This window comes from Stylophora pistillata, chromosome 2, assembly GCF_964205215.1.
Source record: "Stylophora pistillata chromosome 2, jaStyPist1.2, whole genome shotgun sequence".
NCBI lineage: Eukaryota > Metazoa > Cnidaria > Anthozoa > Scleractinia > Pocilloporidae > Stylophora > Stylophora pistillata.
In genome coordinates, this window is record NC_142520.1 from 55,373,670 (window position 1) to 55,388,941 (window position 15,272).

The following is a 15,272-nucleotide window of genomic DNA, read 5'->3' on the forward strand; positions in this document are numbered from 1 at the left end:
TCCTTCGAAGCAACATGGCTGGCGTAGATGTCGATTCCGTTTTGAGACGCATCGGCCAATTCGGTCCTTATCAAATTCGCATTTTAGTTCTATTCACGTTCATCTTCTTTCCCATCACATATCAAACGCTGATCATGGTATTTGTGGCATATGAGCCTCCTTGGAAGTGCGCTAAGCAGAGCGTGGCATGTTTGGAATCGAGTAACTCATCGGCTAACGGCTCTTTAGAAGAGAGCGCTGTTTACAGCACATCTACCAAACCCAAACAGCTTTATGGGAGGAGATGTTCTTTGCAGAGAGGCGATTGGAAGTTTGCGGAGTACGATCTCTACGAAGGACCCCATGAGACTATTGTAACTGAGGTAAATACAAGGTTTGTTAGATACAATGAATATATGAAGTTCATATATGCACTAATATCGCAGAGGTCAGTGGTTCGAATCCCGTACAGGCCTGATTTTTTTCAGGTCTGATTTTCGCTATTGCGTAAATAGCGCTCTCTACTGCGAGGATCGTGCATCATACGTACAAGGTTTGTTGTTGTAATGAAATTGATCCTGTAACCAGTGTTCTGGAGAAGTAAGAAGATTTGTATTCGTATCTCGACGCGACCAGTAAATCCTGACTCAGTTTTAGACAAAGTATTTTCGTTTTTACGCCTACTGGAGACAAAAATCTGTTCTGGACTGTGCCTTATCAGCCTCGTAGAGGCACCTGTAGTATATGCAAGTGGAATAATTAGAATTAAACCCAAAGATTTAGCAATACCACAAATATAGACTTTGCAACGGCACCAACATTCAAGCCCCATTGAAGACTTCTAGTCTGAAAAGGCACCGCGCTCCAAACAATCAATTTAATACTGTATCGTAGCCCTGTCTAAGATTCAAGGTCCCAAAACCACTCGCTGCTCAGGGGCGCCCTCCTGTTCAGGCCAAGTAACGGAGTATTCTCCCCCGATAGAGAGATGTTACGTAATAGATAACATAGGAAATTTTGTAAGGAAAAAATTTATGTCACGGTATTTAAAAGCTGTATTTTATTGTATGTTAACAATTTAATAAACACATAGCTATTGGACTCTCGCCTGCTGAAAGGAGCGTGTTTTTCTAATACGGGTTCCAGAAAGCGGGTCTCACTAGGATAATGGCTTTTCGGGTATCAATGAAAATTTCGGCAAATTTATAGCTAACGGTTATTATCTTTCAATTGTGGTCACCGGAAAATTTTTAACAGCTAACTTTTTAATTTTTACGCTTAATGACCAAATTTATCGGCCGTTTTAAGGCTAACAGTTAATCCCATTTAGACCCTCCAAAAGTTTTAGTCTGTAACAGCGCCATGCAGCACAAGTAAACGATAACCTCTATATGACGCAAAACATGCGCGATCATTTCTCCGAGGACATTTTTGGTTCCAAGAATCGACCTTCGTTACTTAGATCCCCCGATCTAAACCGTATAACCGTGACGCTATTTAGTCCCCCTCTCTGGGCCTCCAAAGACTTGGACTCAACGAGAAACAAAGCTATTATTCAGTGCTTCAGCGTGGCTAAACTGAGCAAATTTCCCCCCAAAACGCTTTCTTTTTGGAGATGACTGTGGAACACGACAAGATGCATATATTTACTCCCCGACCCCCAACCAGCCTGCATTTTAAGAGCGCGCACCAGTGATATGATAACATATTTTACTAGATTCAATGAGTCGTGAACCCACACCTTTCACGGCCAAGCGGTTGTAAGTTGCAGTTACACGGTAGAATCTTAATAATAGGAGATCAACATGCAATAACGTAAACTACATGCATTGGTTTATTCCTACAATTTAATAACGTTCATTAAACTGCTGTTGGTTTTTCTTTCTAGTTTGACTTGGTGTGTGGTCGTAGCTTACTGGGATGGCTTGCAAATTCCATGTTGTTCATTGGCTGGGCGATCGGTGCCATTGTATTGGGCTTCATCGCCGACCGATATGGCCGCAAAAGTGTCCTGTTCCCCTCCGTGTTAGTAGTGCTGCTTGTAACGTTTGCTATGGCGTTTGCCAAGGCGTTCTGGATCATTGCTGTGTGCCGGGTAATTATCGGATTTTTCGAGGCTGGCTGTTTTCTGTCAATGTTTGTTTTGGCCACCGAGCTGGTAGGACCTGAGAAGAGAGCACTGGCTGGGACCCTTGTTTGGTTTTACTTCACCGCAGCCTTAATGATTTTGGGGCTGAAGGCCTTTTTTATTCGTAAATGGAGGACACTACTCATTATATCATCAGCTCCGTGGATTTTCATCCTTATATTCTGGAAGTAAGTTAAAAATATTTGTCACTTGAAATTTAGAAGTGATCAATAAATAACTTCCCTTCGCAATATCATATAATATCGGGTAAACGGGTAATGAGAATAAACAAACCCATCAGGTTTTAAGGTGTTATCTTGATGGGACATCAAATTCTTGCAAAAAAAAATTACAGGGTAAAGTTCAGAACTTAGGTGGGAGAATTGTTTATCTGTTCTTAGGAAATAACAGTCAGGTATTATATCAGTATTTGATAAGGACGAATTTAGTCGTCACGAAAGCTATACAAAAGGCACAGCCGCTATTTATTCCGGATGAGCCAGTACGAGCGCGAAGAGAACACAAGTTCCCAGCTGTCAACACTGGAAAGAGGGTCTCAATAGGGCGATGGCGTTTACGGTCAACGGTTGAAATTTTTGCCATTTTAAGGCTAACGGTTTAACTTCATTCATTTGTGAGTGAAACAAAAATTTTTACGATTAACTTTCTTCACGATTAACGGTTAAAATGTTTCAATCGTTGCGCCTTAAGGCTAATTTTGTCGGCAGTTTTACGGCTAGCAGTTTACCCTCTGGGAAATCCAAGCACGGGTTGAGTTTCCCCTGATGGTGCTTGCATTAAATCCTACACCCTGTACTTGTTTGAATTGTTCTCGGTAAAGAGTAGACTCTTCAAGTGGCCAATGCAGATGGGATTTTAAACAGTTACGAGTAATTTTTGTCATGGTTGTGAGGGAAAGGTCAAACGAGATTAATATTTGAAGTAATGAAAACTATTACAGTCCAAAGGGTAACAGAAGCTTATTCCTTCCCTTGCTGTCTCAAACCTCAAACCTGCCTCTTTCTTTTCCTCAAAGGTTCATTCCAGAATCAGTGCGGTGGCTTCTTGTCAAAGGACAGAAGGAGAAAGCGCGAGAAATTTTGTCCAATGTCGCCAGAGTGAACAAGAAGGAGATGCCAAACGAGGAACTACGCGTTCCAGTAACCACCTCGTGTAATGGGATCCTTGAGCTGTTTAAAACATGGAACATGGCAAAGCTGTCTCTAATCCAGTGTTATGCTTGGTCAGTATTGAAAGAAGCCTCGTTCCCAAAATTTATCCTCACCCCACTCCCCTTCACCCTTCAATCCCCGGGTGAGATATAGAGGGCTTGGAGTTGAAATTTCCCCTCCCTGCTCCCCTCTTTAACCCCAGGGTGTGGGACAGAGGGCTCAGAGGAAGAAAAAACTTAGGAACGTAGCCAGTTGTAAATAATTTTAATCCACGACCAAGACTAACCTTTTTTTTAGTTTTCATTTGTAATCTGAGATAGTCTACTCCATCCTTGACCCACCTCTGTATGATTCTTCAAATTTGGAAGAGTCCGCACTTTTGAAGACGTGTCACATTCTTATCGAAGTCTTGTTCTGATCCGGTTTAAGTTTCTTTTCTTTGTTTCCTAAATTTTCAAATATTTGTTTCAGGTTTGTGAACGGCATGGTATATTATGGGCTGTCACTGAGTTCAGGAGAATTTGGAGGAAGTATCTATTTGAATTTTATACTAACGAGTTTGGTGGAAATCCCTGCAAATATCCTGGTTATTCACAACTGTAACAGGTATTGGGACATTTTAGTTATGACGAACAGCAAGTTTGAGGACACAACGGTCTGCGCATGATCAAACTTCAAGACGGCCAGTGATCGTACTCCTGCTAGCGGTGGTAGATCATTTGAATGCTTGTAATGAAATCTTTTTGTCAGAAAAACCGTAAATGTTTTTTTTTTTTTTAAATATTTTGTGCGGCTTCCTGCCGTGCAGCCAACCAAAATTTATTCTTAGTCGAAAATTAAAACGATCTCTGGCGAAAACGATTAAAAACTACGAGGACTATACCAGCTTTCGACTACCCGAACTGCAGTCTTGGACGGGTAAATAATTCTCTTGCGCATACCTGAAGTTTGATTGCTGAGTCACTTTTGACAAGATTGGCTTAATAGCCGGCCGCTGTTAGGCTTTACTGAGCCCACGCTCCTTTCCCGTAGGATCTCTACTTGAGGAAGAACGGAATCAAGAAAGCGAAATGAAGTCTGTTAAAGAGAATTATTTTCCCTTTGTTTCACACTAGATCGGAAATTTAATTGAAAACTAATTTGTCACTTATCTTTATGAAAACAAATACATGTTTTAACCAATTGCATGTGCTTTTTCCTTTACCAGGTTTGGTCGTCGGAAAACTTTAGTAGCTTATATGATTTTAGCAGGAGTCACTGTGGTGGCAGTTTCCTTAATACCAAATGGTACTAATAACACAGGTATTTGAGAAACGATGATCTTGATCTTTTTCTGATATCAACTCAAATTCCCCGTAAATTTTCACGAAACCATTTAGTATGTTTCTTTTCAGGTTACATCGCTGGTCGAGTGACGCTTGGCACTCTGGGTAAACTCTGTATTACCACTTCTTTCAACGCCATTTACGTTTTCTCCGCTGAACTTTTCCCAACGATTGTTAGGTGAGATTCAAATTAAGTTGCCTCACGGTTAAGCGGTAGAACCCTTGTAACTCTTGCCTCGGGGCACGGGGCACGGGGCACGGGGCACGGGGCACGGGGCACGGGGCACGGGGCACGGGGCACGGGGCACGGGGCACGGGGCACGGGGCACGGGGCACGGGGCACGGGGCACGGGGCACGGGGCGCGAGGCGCGGGGCGCGGGGCACGAGGGGCGGGGCACGGGGCACGGGGCACGGGGCACGGAGCACAGGGCGAAAGTACTCGGAGAAAAAAGAATAAGGAAGGGAGAAACAAGAAAAGTGGAATAAGGAATGAGGTAAGATAAACAAGAATGGGTGAAGAAAAGAATGAACAGGCTAAAGTGTGTGGAACAGGAATATGAAATATAAATATAGAGGCAAGACCGATACAACGTAGATAAGTACATTTTAAGACGGAGCACTATATTTCGGTTGGCCAAACCAGCCTTCTTCAGGTGCAGGGTGTAGAACAGGGTCCGCAAACCAAGAACAAGGAATTTCTTCTCTTAGCTTTCAAGTCAATTGTTTATAATTTCATTTCAGAAACAGCGGCATGGGTATGGTATCCGTAGCAAGTCGTATTGGGGCAGCAAGCTCTCCCTTTGTGGTGGAAATGACTCGTATTAACGCCATTTTGCCTTTCGCCTTAATGGGAGGCTTGTCTTTCATTGCTGCAGTTTTTTGTTGGGTCCTTCCAGAGACTCTTGGGAAGCACACCGCTGAAGTTATGGAAGACACCGACGAAAAACAGGAAGGTATACTTTTCTTGCAAGATATTTAGGTTCAGCGAGACTTGTAATACCCCGGACAGATTACTAGTGTCCGCCTTAATAAGGGTATTCGTTTGAAAAAGTATTCTACTGACAAACTTAAGTTACGGTCCTTTACAATGAAGAAACAGGTTTTAAACTGAACTTGTTTGCTGAAACATGTTAAATCTACACTAAGACCTTTTGAATTGTTCACCTAATACAGGTTTTAGGTCACGAAAGGACCGATTGTGAGTGTCCACTTCCTCTATAGGGAGGGGGGAGGATATAACTGAATAAGGATTCAATTCACTGTCAATATTCGCTGTACACGGGGCGTGGTATGTCGACGCATTATTAGTGACCGGCCTATACAGTACAGGTTTACTGTATCACAGGAGCCGGTTGCTTAAAATACAGTGAGAGCTAACTTATTACGAGAGAGTGTAAACCGTTAAGGCCTCTCTTGTCTTCAACAAACCCTGAACACCGGATTACAAGTCCAGCACCCTAACCACTCGGCCACGCCGCCTCCTTATTCTTCATTACTCTCCCTCGAGAAGACACGGCCATCTGCATAACAGCAAAAACAACACTGAAAAACAACCAGAACAAAAGTCAGGCAAGGCATAATTTGCCTGACTTACTGATTACAGACTACGCCCACGGACAACTGTTCGCCTCTGAGAAGAAATATTAAAGTCCGCGGTAAAATAGCCAGCATATTTATAGCCAAGTAGAGGTAGGAAGCCCAACCTCGTTCCCAGGGTCTCTCCCCCCTCGCTGTAGGGGGGGCGGTAAGATCAGAGACCCTGGGAAGGAGGTTGGCAGGAGCCCCCGGTAGAGATTATTGTTTATCTACATGTACCCTATTATTGTTGAATATTAAAACAGAACTGTGTTAATTATTTTCGCTTGTTTTCAGATAAAGACCATCCTCTTAAAGAACTAAAGAAATGAGGATTGACTGCTGCTTTCTGTTGCCTTTTTACATTACCGTATTAGTTCTCTGGACATTTACCAACGACTTTACCTTGAAAGTAAATCTTTGAATTAATAGGACTTAGGTGAGACCATCTTAGGGTACATTTGTGAGTGTCTGAAGTAATTTCTCGGAGTTCTGGTAGTTATAGAATTTCCCTCCTAAAACAGAGACAGCTTAATAACCCAAACTATAAGCGTGACACTTATGATCAAGCTAGTAAATTTGTGTATAGAGACCTTCAACAATAAATGATTTCTTAGGGCTATGTGTATCTGTGAATATGTGAAGGTTTATCAGTAATATTTCCATAAGGTCGTAATAATAGCAAGTATGATAGATATTGTAAGAAATATAAAACTTTTTCGAAAGACATGTTTCGGCATGGCATGCGGCCATCTTCAGTCAATGAGTAACTGAGTGTGAACAATTTTATAGCATACAAGTAGATGAATAAATTATTTACAAGAGGATGTAATACAAAAGCGGGTACTAATTACCACGTGACACCAAAACATCAAAGGTGTTTAATTCTTTTCCTTCGCATATTATTGACAGAACTTTCAAGCGGTACCTTGAAAGGTCTTCTTCTCAAAAAAGCCGGAACATTAATGATGACAACAATACACGTTACTTTAAACTCCCTTTTGTCGGCTATTATTCTAAAATAGCGAACCTTAAATTCCGACAACTCACTAAGCGCTTTTGCAAATCGTACCTAAATATCAAACTAGTTTTCACTTCTTTTAAAATCAAATACATGTTTAGTGTTAAAGATCGTACTCCTGATGCTCTAAAATCCATGGTAGTTTACCAATTTTCTTGTGCGGGATGCAATTTCTGTTATATTGGTGAAACTAGTCGCCACTTTTCTGCTAGGATAAATGAGCACACGGAAGCGATAAAAACTCGCATATTTTTAAGCACTTCAACACATCTCCTTCTTGTAAGAACAAATACTCCCCTTTTTATATATGCACGATCCTTCGCAGTAAAGCACTATTTGAGCAATAGTGAAAATCAGACCTGAAAAAAAAAAAAAAAAAAAAAAAAAAGTTTCAGGCCTGTACGGGATTCGAACCACAAGTGGATATATACGTTTCATAACCGCAGTTCATACATATGTTTCATATGTTTGTTGTTGTTTGACTCCCATTCTTGTTTTAGTATTCTGGATTTTACTAACAACTCAATTGATTTAAAACTCAAAGAGACTTTTTATATAAAAAAGATCAAACCTGAACTTAACAAACAATTACAGCATTATAATTATCACTTTCCTAGCGTTCTAGTTTACACCTTTGATGTTTTGGTGTCACGTTGTAATTAGTACCCGCTTTTGTATTACATCATATTGTAAATAATTTGTTCATCTACTTGTATGCTATATAATTGTTCATACTCAGTTACTCATTGACTAAAGATGGCATGCCGAAACATGTCTTTCATAAAAGTTGTATATTTCTTGCAATTATTAATAATAGTTAAGAAAAGAGAAAAAGAAAGGAAATGACTAGAGAATGTTTAGTTTTTTTTGTGACGTGTCAGGTTTTGTTTAGCGAGACCGAGCAAGTATTATACTTGGAAATTGAGTAAAGCGTTTAGCGCAAAGTTGTTTGCTACTGACGTAAGTTAGTCGCGACGGAATTTGTTTGTGCCTGGTCGGTTTTGTATTTTTCTTCGGTTGCGCGTTTATTTGGACGGTCTGGAGTTGAAAAAGGTACCAGACGGATAACACATCCCCTGTTCGTATTAAACTGGAGTGATTACCAACGTAACACTGTTGAAGGTGAATGCCTGAGTTTTAAACACAGATGTTTCGAGCCATAACAATAATAATTAATAATTTTATAAGTTTCTATTGCACAATTATCAATATTTTTTTCAATTGCGCATTACAACACTGTACGGGGGACTTTTCCAGACTGCTAAGCAGTTTACAATCAAATGAACGCGAATATAACAGATGCCCCCTCCCCCCAATTCCCAGTAACCAGGCCAGACCACATCACAGTAATCTCGTGAAGTGGGTTCTTTAACGTCCCCTGCCTAACCCAATTAACTAATTAATAGATGCAGGAGACAGGACCTCCATTTATTCGTCCCTAGAAGACTACAATATCTAACCATTTCTTGATCGATGTTATAGAAAGGTAGCATATTCTCCTCAATTATTAACTAAGCTTTTTCGGAGAAGTTGCCCAAATTAACGGTCCCGGTTGAGTTTACTTTCCTTGCCTGTGGAAAAACTTATCTCACAAACTTATTATCAGGCTTTACAAGGGGACATCTCCCCTTTCATTTCAATTGTTTCCCAAGGTTATAAACTGCGTCTCGCACCTGGAGGGTAGCAATGGTTAAACATCTATCCAATTGCATCACATCGAACCAAGAAAATATCGACATTTGATTTTCTCTAGTATTAAACACAACCATCAAACATTAACACCAAAACTTCAATAAACCAATCTTTATCATTACTCGACCATACAACTTCATTACATTCTAATAGAAAAGTACACACAAAGTTAAAGCCCTCCTTTACTCGGTGACATGCAAATCATGGGACAAGTGATGTGGGGTACTCGATATGCACATTTGGTGGTGTTCACGGTCATAGGAGTCTGGGGAGGGTATGCATCTAATTAAAGATGGCGCACCGATCGTTAAAATGGGGAAGGACTTTTTGATGATAACGGCTTCATTTTGTTTTTGTAATCACAAGATTATTAGCTTTATGTACAATCACTATGTAATCGAATGATATTCTACACGGTTTATCCGCAAGTCGACCATGATGTCATTCTGCTTAATAATTTTCGTACAATTTGGACAGTATAGTGCTGTTACATAAAGATCTCTTTAAGCTTTTATCTTTGAGGCCTTAACAGAGGCATAAACGTCTGACTCGATTGTCAGTGAACAGGGAATTTGGAATATCACCGTTACTTCAGTTCGTTTGTTTCAAGTAGTTTCATAAAACACTTCAACTTCATCAGGTTGAAATTCGTAACTTCCTGCCAGGAATGATTGGGTGAAGGAGCTTCTATAACTGTGCCCAGATGGTGGACTGTAGGTGAATCCAAGGTTTGAGTAAGAGTTTGTGTTGGATGAGGCGTAGCTGGCAATGTAAATATCGTGTCCTCCACCAAATGTGGGTGCATAGCTAGAACAACTGTAAAAGGAGCGACGACGAGAACTATACTTTCCTGTTTGAGACAGTTTCACTGGTCCCCAGTCTGGCTTGTTAACCAATGAGAACAAAAAGGCGCTTGAACTGTATTGGTATCCACAACTGGAAGCTAATGAACAAAATGGTAAAAAAGAATTACGAACTATTTCAGTATGAGAGGTGAAAGTGAATATTTGTGATGGTAGGCCATAGAAGCATTTAAAACGAATAAGAAACGTACTTTTAGGTAACAACGACGGTAAAACAAAGAGCTATAGAACAGAAAATTCTACAGCACGGATGATTGGAGCCATTCCTACAACTGAAGGAATTGTTGCGTAAATACAGGGAACAGTTGTATCTAATCGGGCATGATCTTTTGTCAAAGTAGAACAATTCCAACAAGATAATCAGACAACAGGAAATCTTTGACAAAATCTATCCCCAGGTTGAAGTTATTTCAGAAGAGGGACTTTTAAATAAAAGTCCCTTTCGTGAGTTCTCGAACAATAATTAACGGCGTGCAGTTTCATAAGTTAAATATAGACATCTTTCTCAGCGAAGAGGAAAAGGGAAATTAAAGCAATTGATTATTTACTTACTCCATGATGTGCTGGTGTATCCACCAAAGATGTATCTTCCCACACGGATAATGGTCACTGTTGGCCCTTTGTTATCACACAATGAGTGGAAGGTGGAGGTAGCCCAACCATCCACAGATGCTCGCCAACAGCGCTTCCAGTAAAAAGATTTGCTCTGCCTAACAGATCCTAACCAAAAACGCAAAGTGCGCAGGTAGAGATATTTGTTTGCTAGTATTGCTGATTGCTCCAAACCTTGATACGGAAGAGAAACAAAGAAAGGGTTGTTCTAATTGCCCAATTTATAAGCGATCTACTGTAGTTCCTTGATGTCGGAAATCAATTTGGGTCAAACGAAATGTATTTTTATTTTGCAATATCTGTAACACTGGAGCCGTCTATTATACACCTTTCATTATCAAGAAAAGCGATAAAAATCTCATTTAATATTCTCTGTCAAGCTCCTCGTGCCCAGAGAAAGTAACCAATGAGCATTACCTCCTATTCTAGCTGTTAACACCGTGGTTGTTGTCTCAGCCAATCCAAAGCTATTTGAAGCCCTACACATGAAATCTTCCTCAACGCTCTCTTTAATCGCGATAGCTAAGAGACATCCATCTTCCTGAAAAAGCGTGAATGAGTCGGAAGTCTTTTGAGTCCACAACCATTCAACTTTTGGACTAGGAAAACCGGAGGCCTCGCAGCAGAGGGTTACATTAGCTCCTAGCACTGTGGTGACCATTGTAGGTGGCCTGTTGGAAAATTTAGGTGGCTCTGAAAAAAGAAGGCATATCAAATCACTACACACAACAAGCTTGTTAAAAGGATTTTTAAATGTCTGAGCTAAAGAAGGCGCGAGAAAACTTATCATATTCGTTTGCTGGCTTGTGGCGTTACCGAAAAGAAAAGGAGCACCAAAACCATCTCGGTTGGGATTTAGTCCTCTTGGATGTAACTGAACAAAGGTGATACTTAGATTATGAAAGATGCTACCTTTTAAATGTAACCTGGTTATTGTTTTGAACATTCCTAGAGCTGTGTGAGCTGTACAAAGGTATGACCCAACATGCGACCTTTGTACGCTGTTGATTCGAAGCGCATCATCTTCCACAGTAGCACCAGATAGAGAGCTTCCAAGCTTACGCCAAGTTATCTTGGACGACAGATGGCCTTGAACCCAACAGTAAAATATTGCTGGCTCGTTCACAAAGACTTCCTGAGATACTGGATACACACTGATCTTCGGTGGAACAACACATTCTCCTTTTGGTCCCTGAATACCAACCAATCCTCTGCTGCCTTTGTTTCCTTTTAAGCCAATAGATCCTTTTCGTCCTTGATTACCCTTGGATCCAGTCTCTCCTCTAATACCGGATGCTCCAACGGACCCTTTATCGCCTTTGTCGCCTTTTACTCCCTGAGGTCCCACAGGTCCTCTTTTGCCACTCACGCCTGGAGCCCCGATAGGACCTTGAGGGCCTTGTGGGCCGATTTTGCCAGGGGCTCCTTTTTCTCCTTTGTAGCCTGGATACCCATGGGCACCTGGAGGACCTGGAGGTCCTGTCTGGCAAATGTTGTTTGTGACATTGCAGTACTCATTGAGTTTGTTGTTGATTTCCTGGCGAACTTGCTGCAGAGTTATTGTTCCTGCAGCAACATTTCTTCTCTCTCTTTGATGATCATGGATGCCTGATGACACAGTTCCTTCTTTGCTTTCAAAACCTTTCGAAGTTACGATAAGAAACATTTATTTTGGGATAAATGCATTTTAAAGTGTGAAAGAAGAAGCTGAGTCGATGTATTCGTTTAACAATCAATGTTTACGGTGAAGAGGAAGAACTAAGAAAATAAAGACAAAAATGAAATTTTAAAAACTTTCTTATGCTCACGAGATCGTTGTAAAATTGTGTAACTCAACCTAAAATACAGTCAGAGTTGAGGAGCAGAATAATTAATAAAGGGAACCTTTTACTTCTAAACATTTTGTCCAAAAATAACCCGAGGGCTGTCCAAGGCTACCGTCAGTCTTGAGACATTTCAGCTGAGAGATCATGTTAAGCAAGGACATTGAACATCGCGCATCGCTCATTGCGTCCTGTTCCTCGGAAATATTTCAAATTCTACGTTCGTGAAAATCTCGGTGCCAAAAATTGGCGGGGATCAAACGCATTAGTCTAAGAGAATGAAAATGTATACTGCTGTGTTTCAGGAATTTAAAACAGTGGGAATCATTACTGCGATTTAGTTCAACAAAATGTCACTTGATCCAATATGCATTCTTCAGTGGCCTGACGCACGAATGCACGTCACCCTAATGCTATCGTTATACGAAAGCAGATGTTTTCAATGACCCCAATCACAAAGTGTAATGATGAGGAAAACAAGTCATCGTTGATTTCCTTAAGGGGCATTTTGTTGCATAAGGCTGGTTAAAAGAGAAATTAATTGAGATCTCAACGACACTTGAGTTTGGCCTCTTGGGAAACTTAATCTCTGCATGTCACGGGCAGAAGGCAGGATAACAAACATGTAAAATACAACTTAACTGATATTTCGGCTGTGTCTGATTTTATGGTTATCGAAAATGGAATTGTAGCTAAAAGTTGAGTAATCTGCATGTTGCTGTAATGGAGAGTTAGACTGGCAAAGAAAATCTCTTTGTGGTACGATAAAGTAATGTCGCTGATTAAAGGGTTTAAGAACAGAGCTTCGTGTAACAAGTGACTTACCAAAGATAACATCAGGCCTTCCCTTACTCTTTCTTGTTTGTACAGTTTCCTGAAACGGTAACCTCTTCTCCACAATTCTCTTTAACTTGGCTTTCAAGTCATCGTCAATCCGCTGAATTCGATTTTCAAGCCTTGTTTCCAGCGCTTTCGAATTCTTGTATACAAACTCGATCCTCATAAACAGCAACATCACAAGAGTCAAGGAAGTCACCGAAATAGCCACGGAAATTCCTCTGATCTTTTCACTAGGTTTCGCACGGACGTTCTTCTTTGCATCCATTTCTGTATTAGTGGTCTTTAAACAGGTAAAATATGGTTCACTCACAGGGACTGATTCGCCTCCGTAAGTTAACACGAAACATTACTTTCAGCAACTGCTTCAGCTTACCCCTTATAGCCAAGAATATCATTTACACAGTTGTCAGACAAAACAGATTAAATTTCATAAGAAGAGGTCTTTTGACTGAAATTTTTTCGGAGAGGGTAAATGAATTATGAAATGGAAGTATATAGAAAATATACATCAGATAGGGATAGAAAAACGACTGCATACTCACTGGCAATAACCCTATCGTAGTTAAGTTTAGAATTCAATTTTACCTTAAAATTTGGAATTTTGCTTTGTTTGTGTAATTAGTCTTACTTTCCACTACTTTTAAACTGTAATTTTTTTAAAAAACTTTCCAATGTAAATACATTTCGTTAATGTAATAGTAACCCATCAGATGTAGATTCCATGATGAAACCGTGCTGAAAATAAAGTTTAGAATAGCTTAATAATCAGGCATCGACCAAGAATGCTATTCTGATCCGTGGGTTCAACTTTAATAGGTGCCGTCGCAGCTGTTCTTTTGGTCCTGTAACGCGACGCGTTCTCCCTCAGGCTCGATTACCTGCCGCTGTTCGGTAACCGGAGCCCGCGCTCCTTCTTGAACCTACGCGCTTCTCACCGAACCCACGAAAAAGGCCGGACTCGAGAGAGCAGCGGAAAGCGAGTCTAGTTCTCCCTCCGGGCCCCTAAAAGACATTCACCTGCCTTGGCGACCCTCTCCAGTTGCGCTCCCACAAGGACAATGTTTCGTCGGTATTTATTGCAGGGTATCAGTGGGATTAACTGTTAGCCGTAAAAAGCCAAAAAATGCAACCAGTAGCCGCGAAAATAATCACCTCATTGAGACCGTCTCCTTTTGATATGATTATCGACGGAATTGAAAAAGGGTCAAAGGAGGTAATGGACCCTGCGATGAAATCAGAAATTCTCGTTTTCGAGAGTATAAACTAATTGAGCCTCTCTTGTCTTGGAACAAACCCCCCAAACATTGTACTTCTCTTTCACAGGAAATTTAATAGGGCTGATTGATTTCGTGAGATTACAGCGTAGCGTATGATGACAGAGATGCATTCAGAACACAAAACTTAAAATATTCTCTCACCTATTTCAGATGAACAGAAAGAGATATTAACGTGTGGTCAAATAGCCAGCAGATTTGAAGCCAAGAAGACGCAGGAGCCTCAACCTCGTTCCCAGGGTCTCTCATCTCTCGCTACAGGGGGGTAGAGAGGGAAGGGGGGTCGAGGAGATAAGAGACCGTGGGAACGAGGTTGGCAGAAGCCCCTGATAGAGGTTATTGTTTATTTACAGGTACCCTGTCCTTGTTCAATATTTTACCAGAACTGTGTTGATTATTTTTACTTGTTTTTAGATAAAGCGGACTATCCTCTGGAAGAACTAAAGAAATGAGTGTTAATTACCGCTTTCTGTTACCTCTATACATTACCTTAATTACTTCTTTGGATATTTTTGAATTAAGAGAACTTAGTTAAGACCATGTTAGACTTATGAGTGTCTGGAGTAATTTATCGGAAATCTGATAGATATTTAACTTCCCTTCTTCTACTAAAGAGAAAGGTTAGGAACCCAACTGTAAGCGTAACGCAAATTAATCAAGTTATTAATCCTCTTTGTCGATAGAGACCTTTGGCAATAAATGATTTCTTTGGGTTATGTGTGTCTGTGAATATGTGAAGGCTTATTAGTAATAGTTCAAAAGAGAGAGAGAAAAAGGAAACGAACTGGGCAAATGTCTATAGTTTTTTTCCGAATAATTTGTTAGTTATACCTTTAGGATGTGTCGGGTTTTGTCCAGCGAGACCGAGCGAGCAATACGCTTGGGAGTTGAGCAAAATGTTCAGCCCAACTCTATTTTCTTTCGACTAGAAAAGGAAAATTTGCCTAAGCCATTAAACCTGAGAAAT

The 15,272-nt window shown here is 40.6% G+C and overlaps 2 protein-coding genes across 4 annotated transcripts; one reads left to right on the forward strand and one right to left on the reverse strand.

The window, feature by feature from the left end:
• Positions 1–8,385, forward strand: LOC148740484 (organic cation transporter protein-like). The gene is made up of 8 exons (XM_088748553.1): positions 1–362; positions 1,868–2,295; positions 3,144–3,350; positions 3,751–3,885; positions 4,487–4,581; positions 4,674–4,782; positions 5,347–5,558; positions 6,478–8,385. The coding sequence occupies exons 1-8, from the start codon at positions 15–17 to the stop codon at positions 6,510–6,512; spliced, it is 1,569 nt and encodes a 522-aa protein (XP_088604679.1). The 5' UTR covers positions 1–14; the 3' UTR covers positions 6,513–8,385.
• Positions 8,386–8,989: 604 nt separating this feature from the next.
• LOC148740485 (uncharacterized) lies at positions 8,990–13,747 on the reverse strand. Of its 3 annotated transcripts, XM_088748536.1 has the most exons (5): positions 13,017–13,746; positions 11,281–12,009; positions 10,786–11,061; positions 10,309–10,542; positions 8,990–9,836 (listed from the first exon to the last, which is right to left on the reverse strand). In XM_088748536.1, the coding sequence occupies exons 1-5, from the start codon at positions 13,294–13,296 to the stop codon at positions 9,499–9,501; spliced, it is 1,857 nt and encodes a 618-aa protein (XP_088604662.1). In that variant the 5' UTR covers positions 13,297–13,746; the 3' UTR covers positions 8,990–9,498. The 3 variants fall into 3 exon arrangements, with proteins under 3 accessions (XP_088604662.1, XP_088604661.1, XP_088604664.1); XM_088748535.1 differs by having other exon boundaries at positions 10,786–12,009; positions 13,017–13,747; XM_088748538.1 differs by having other exon boundaries at positions 10,786–12,126; positions 13,017–13,138.
• Positions 13,748–15,272: the final 1,525 nt, after the last annotated feature.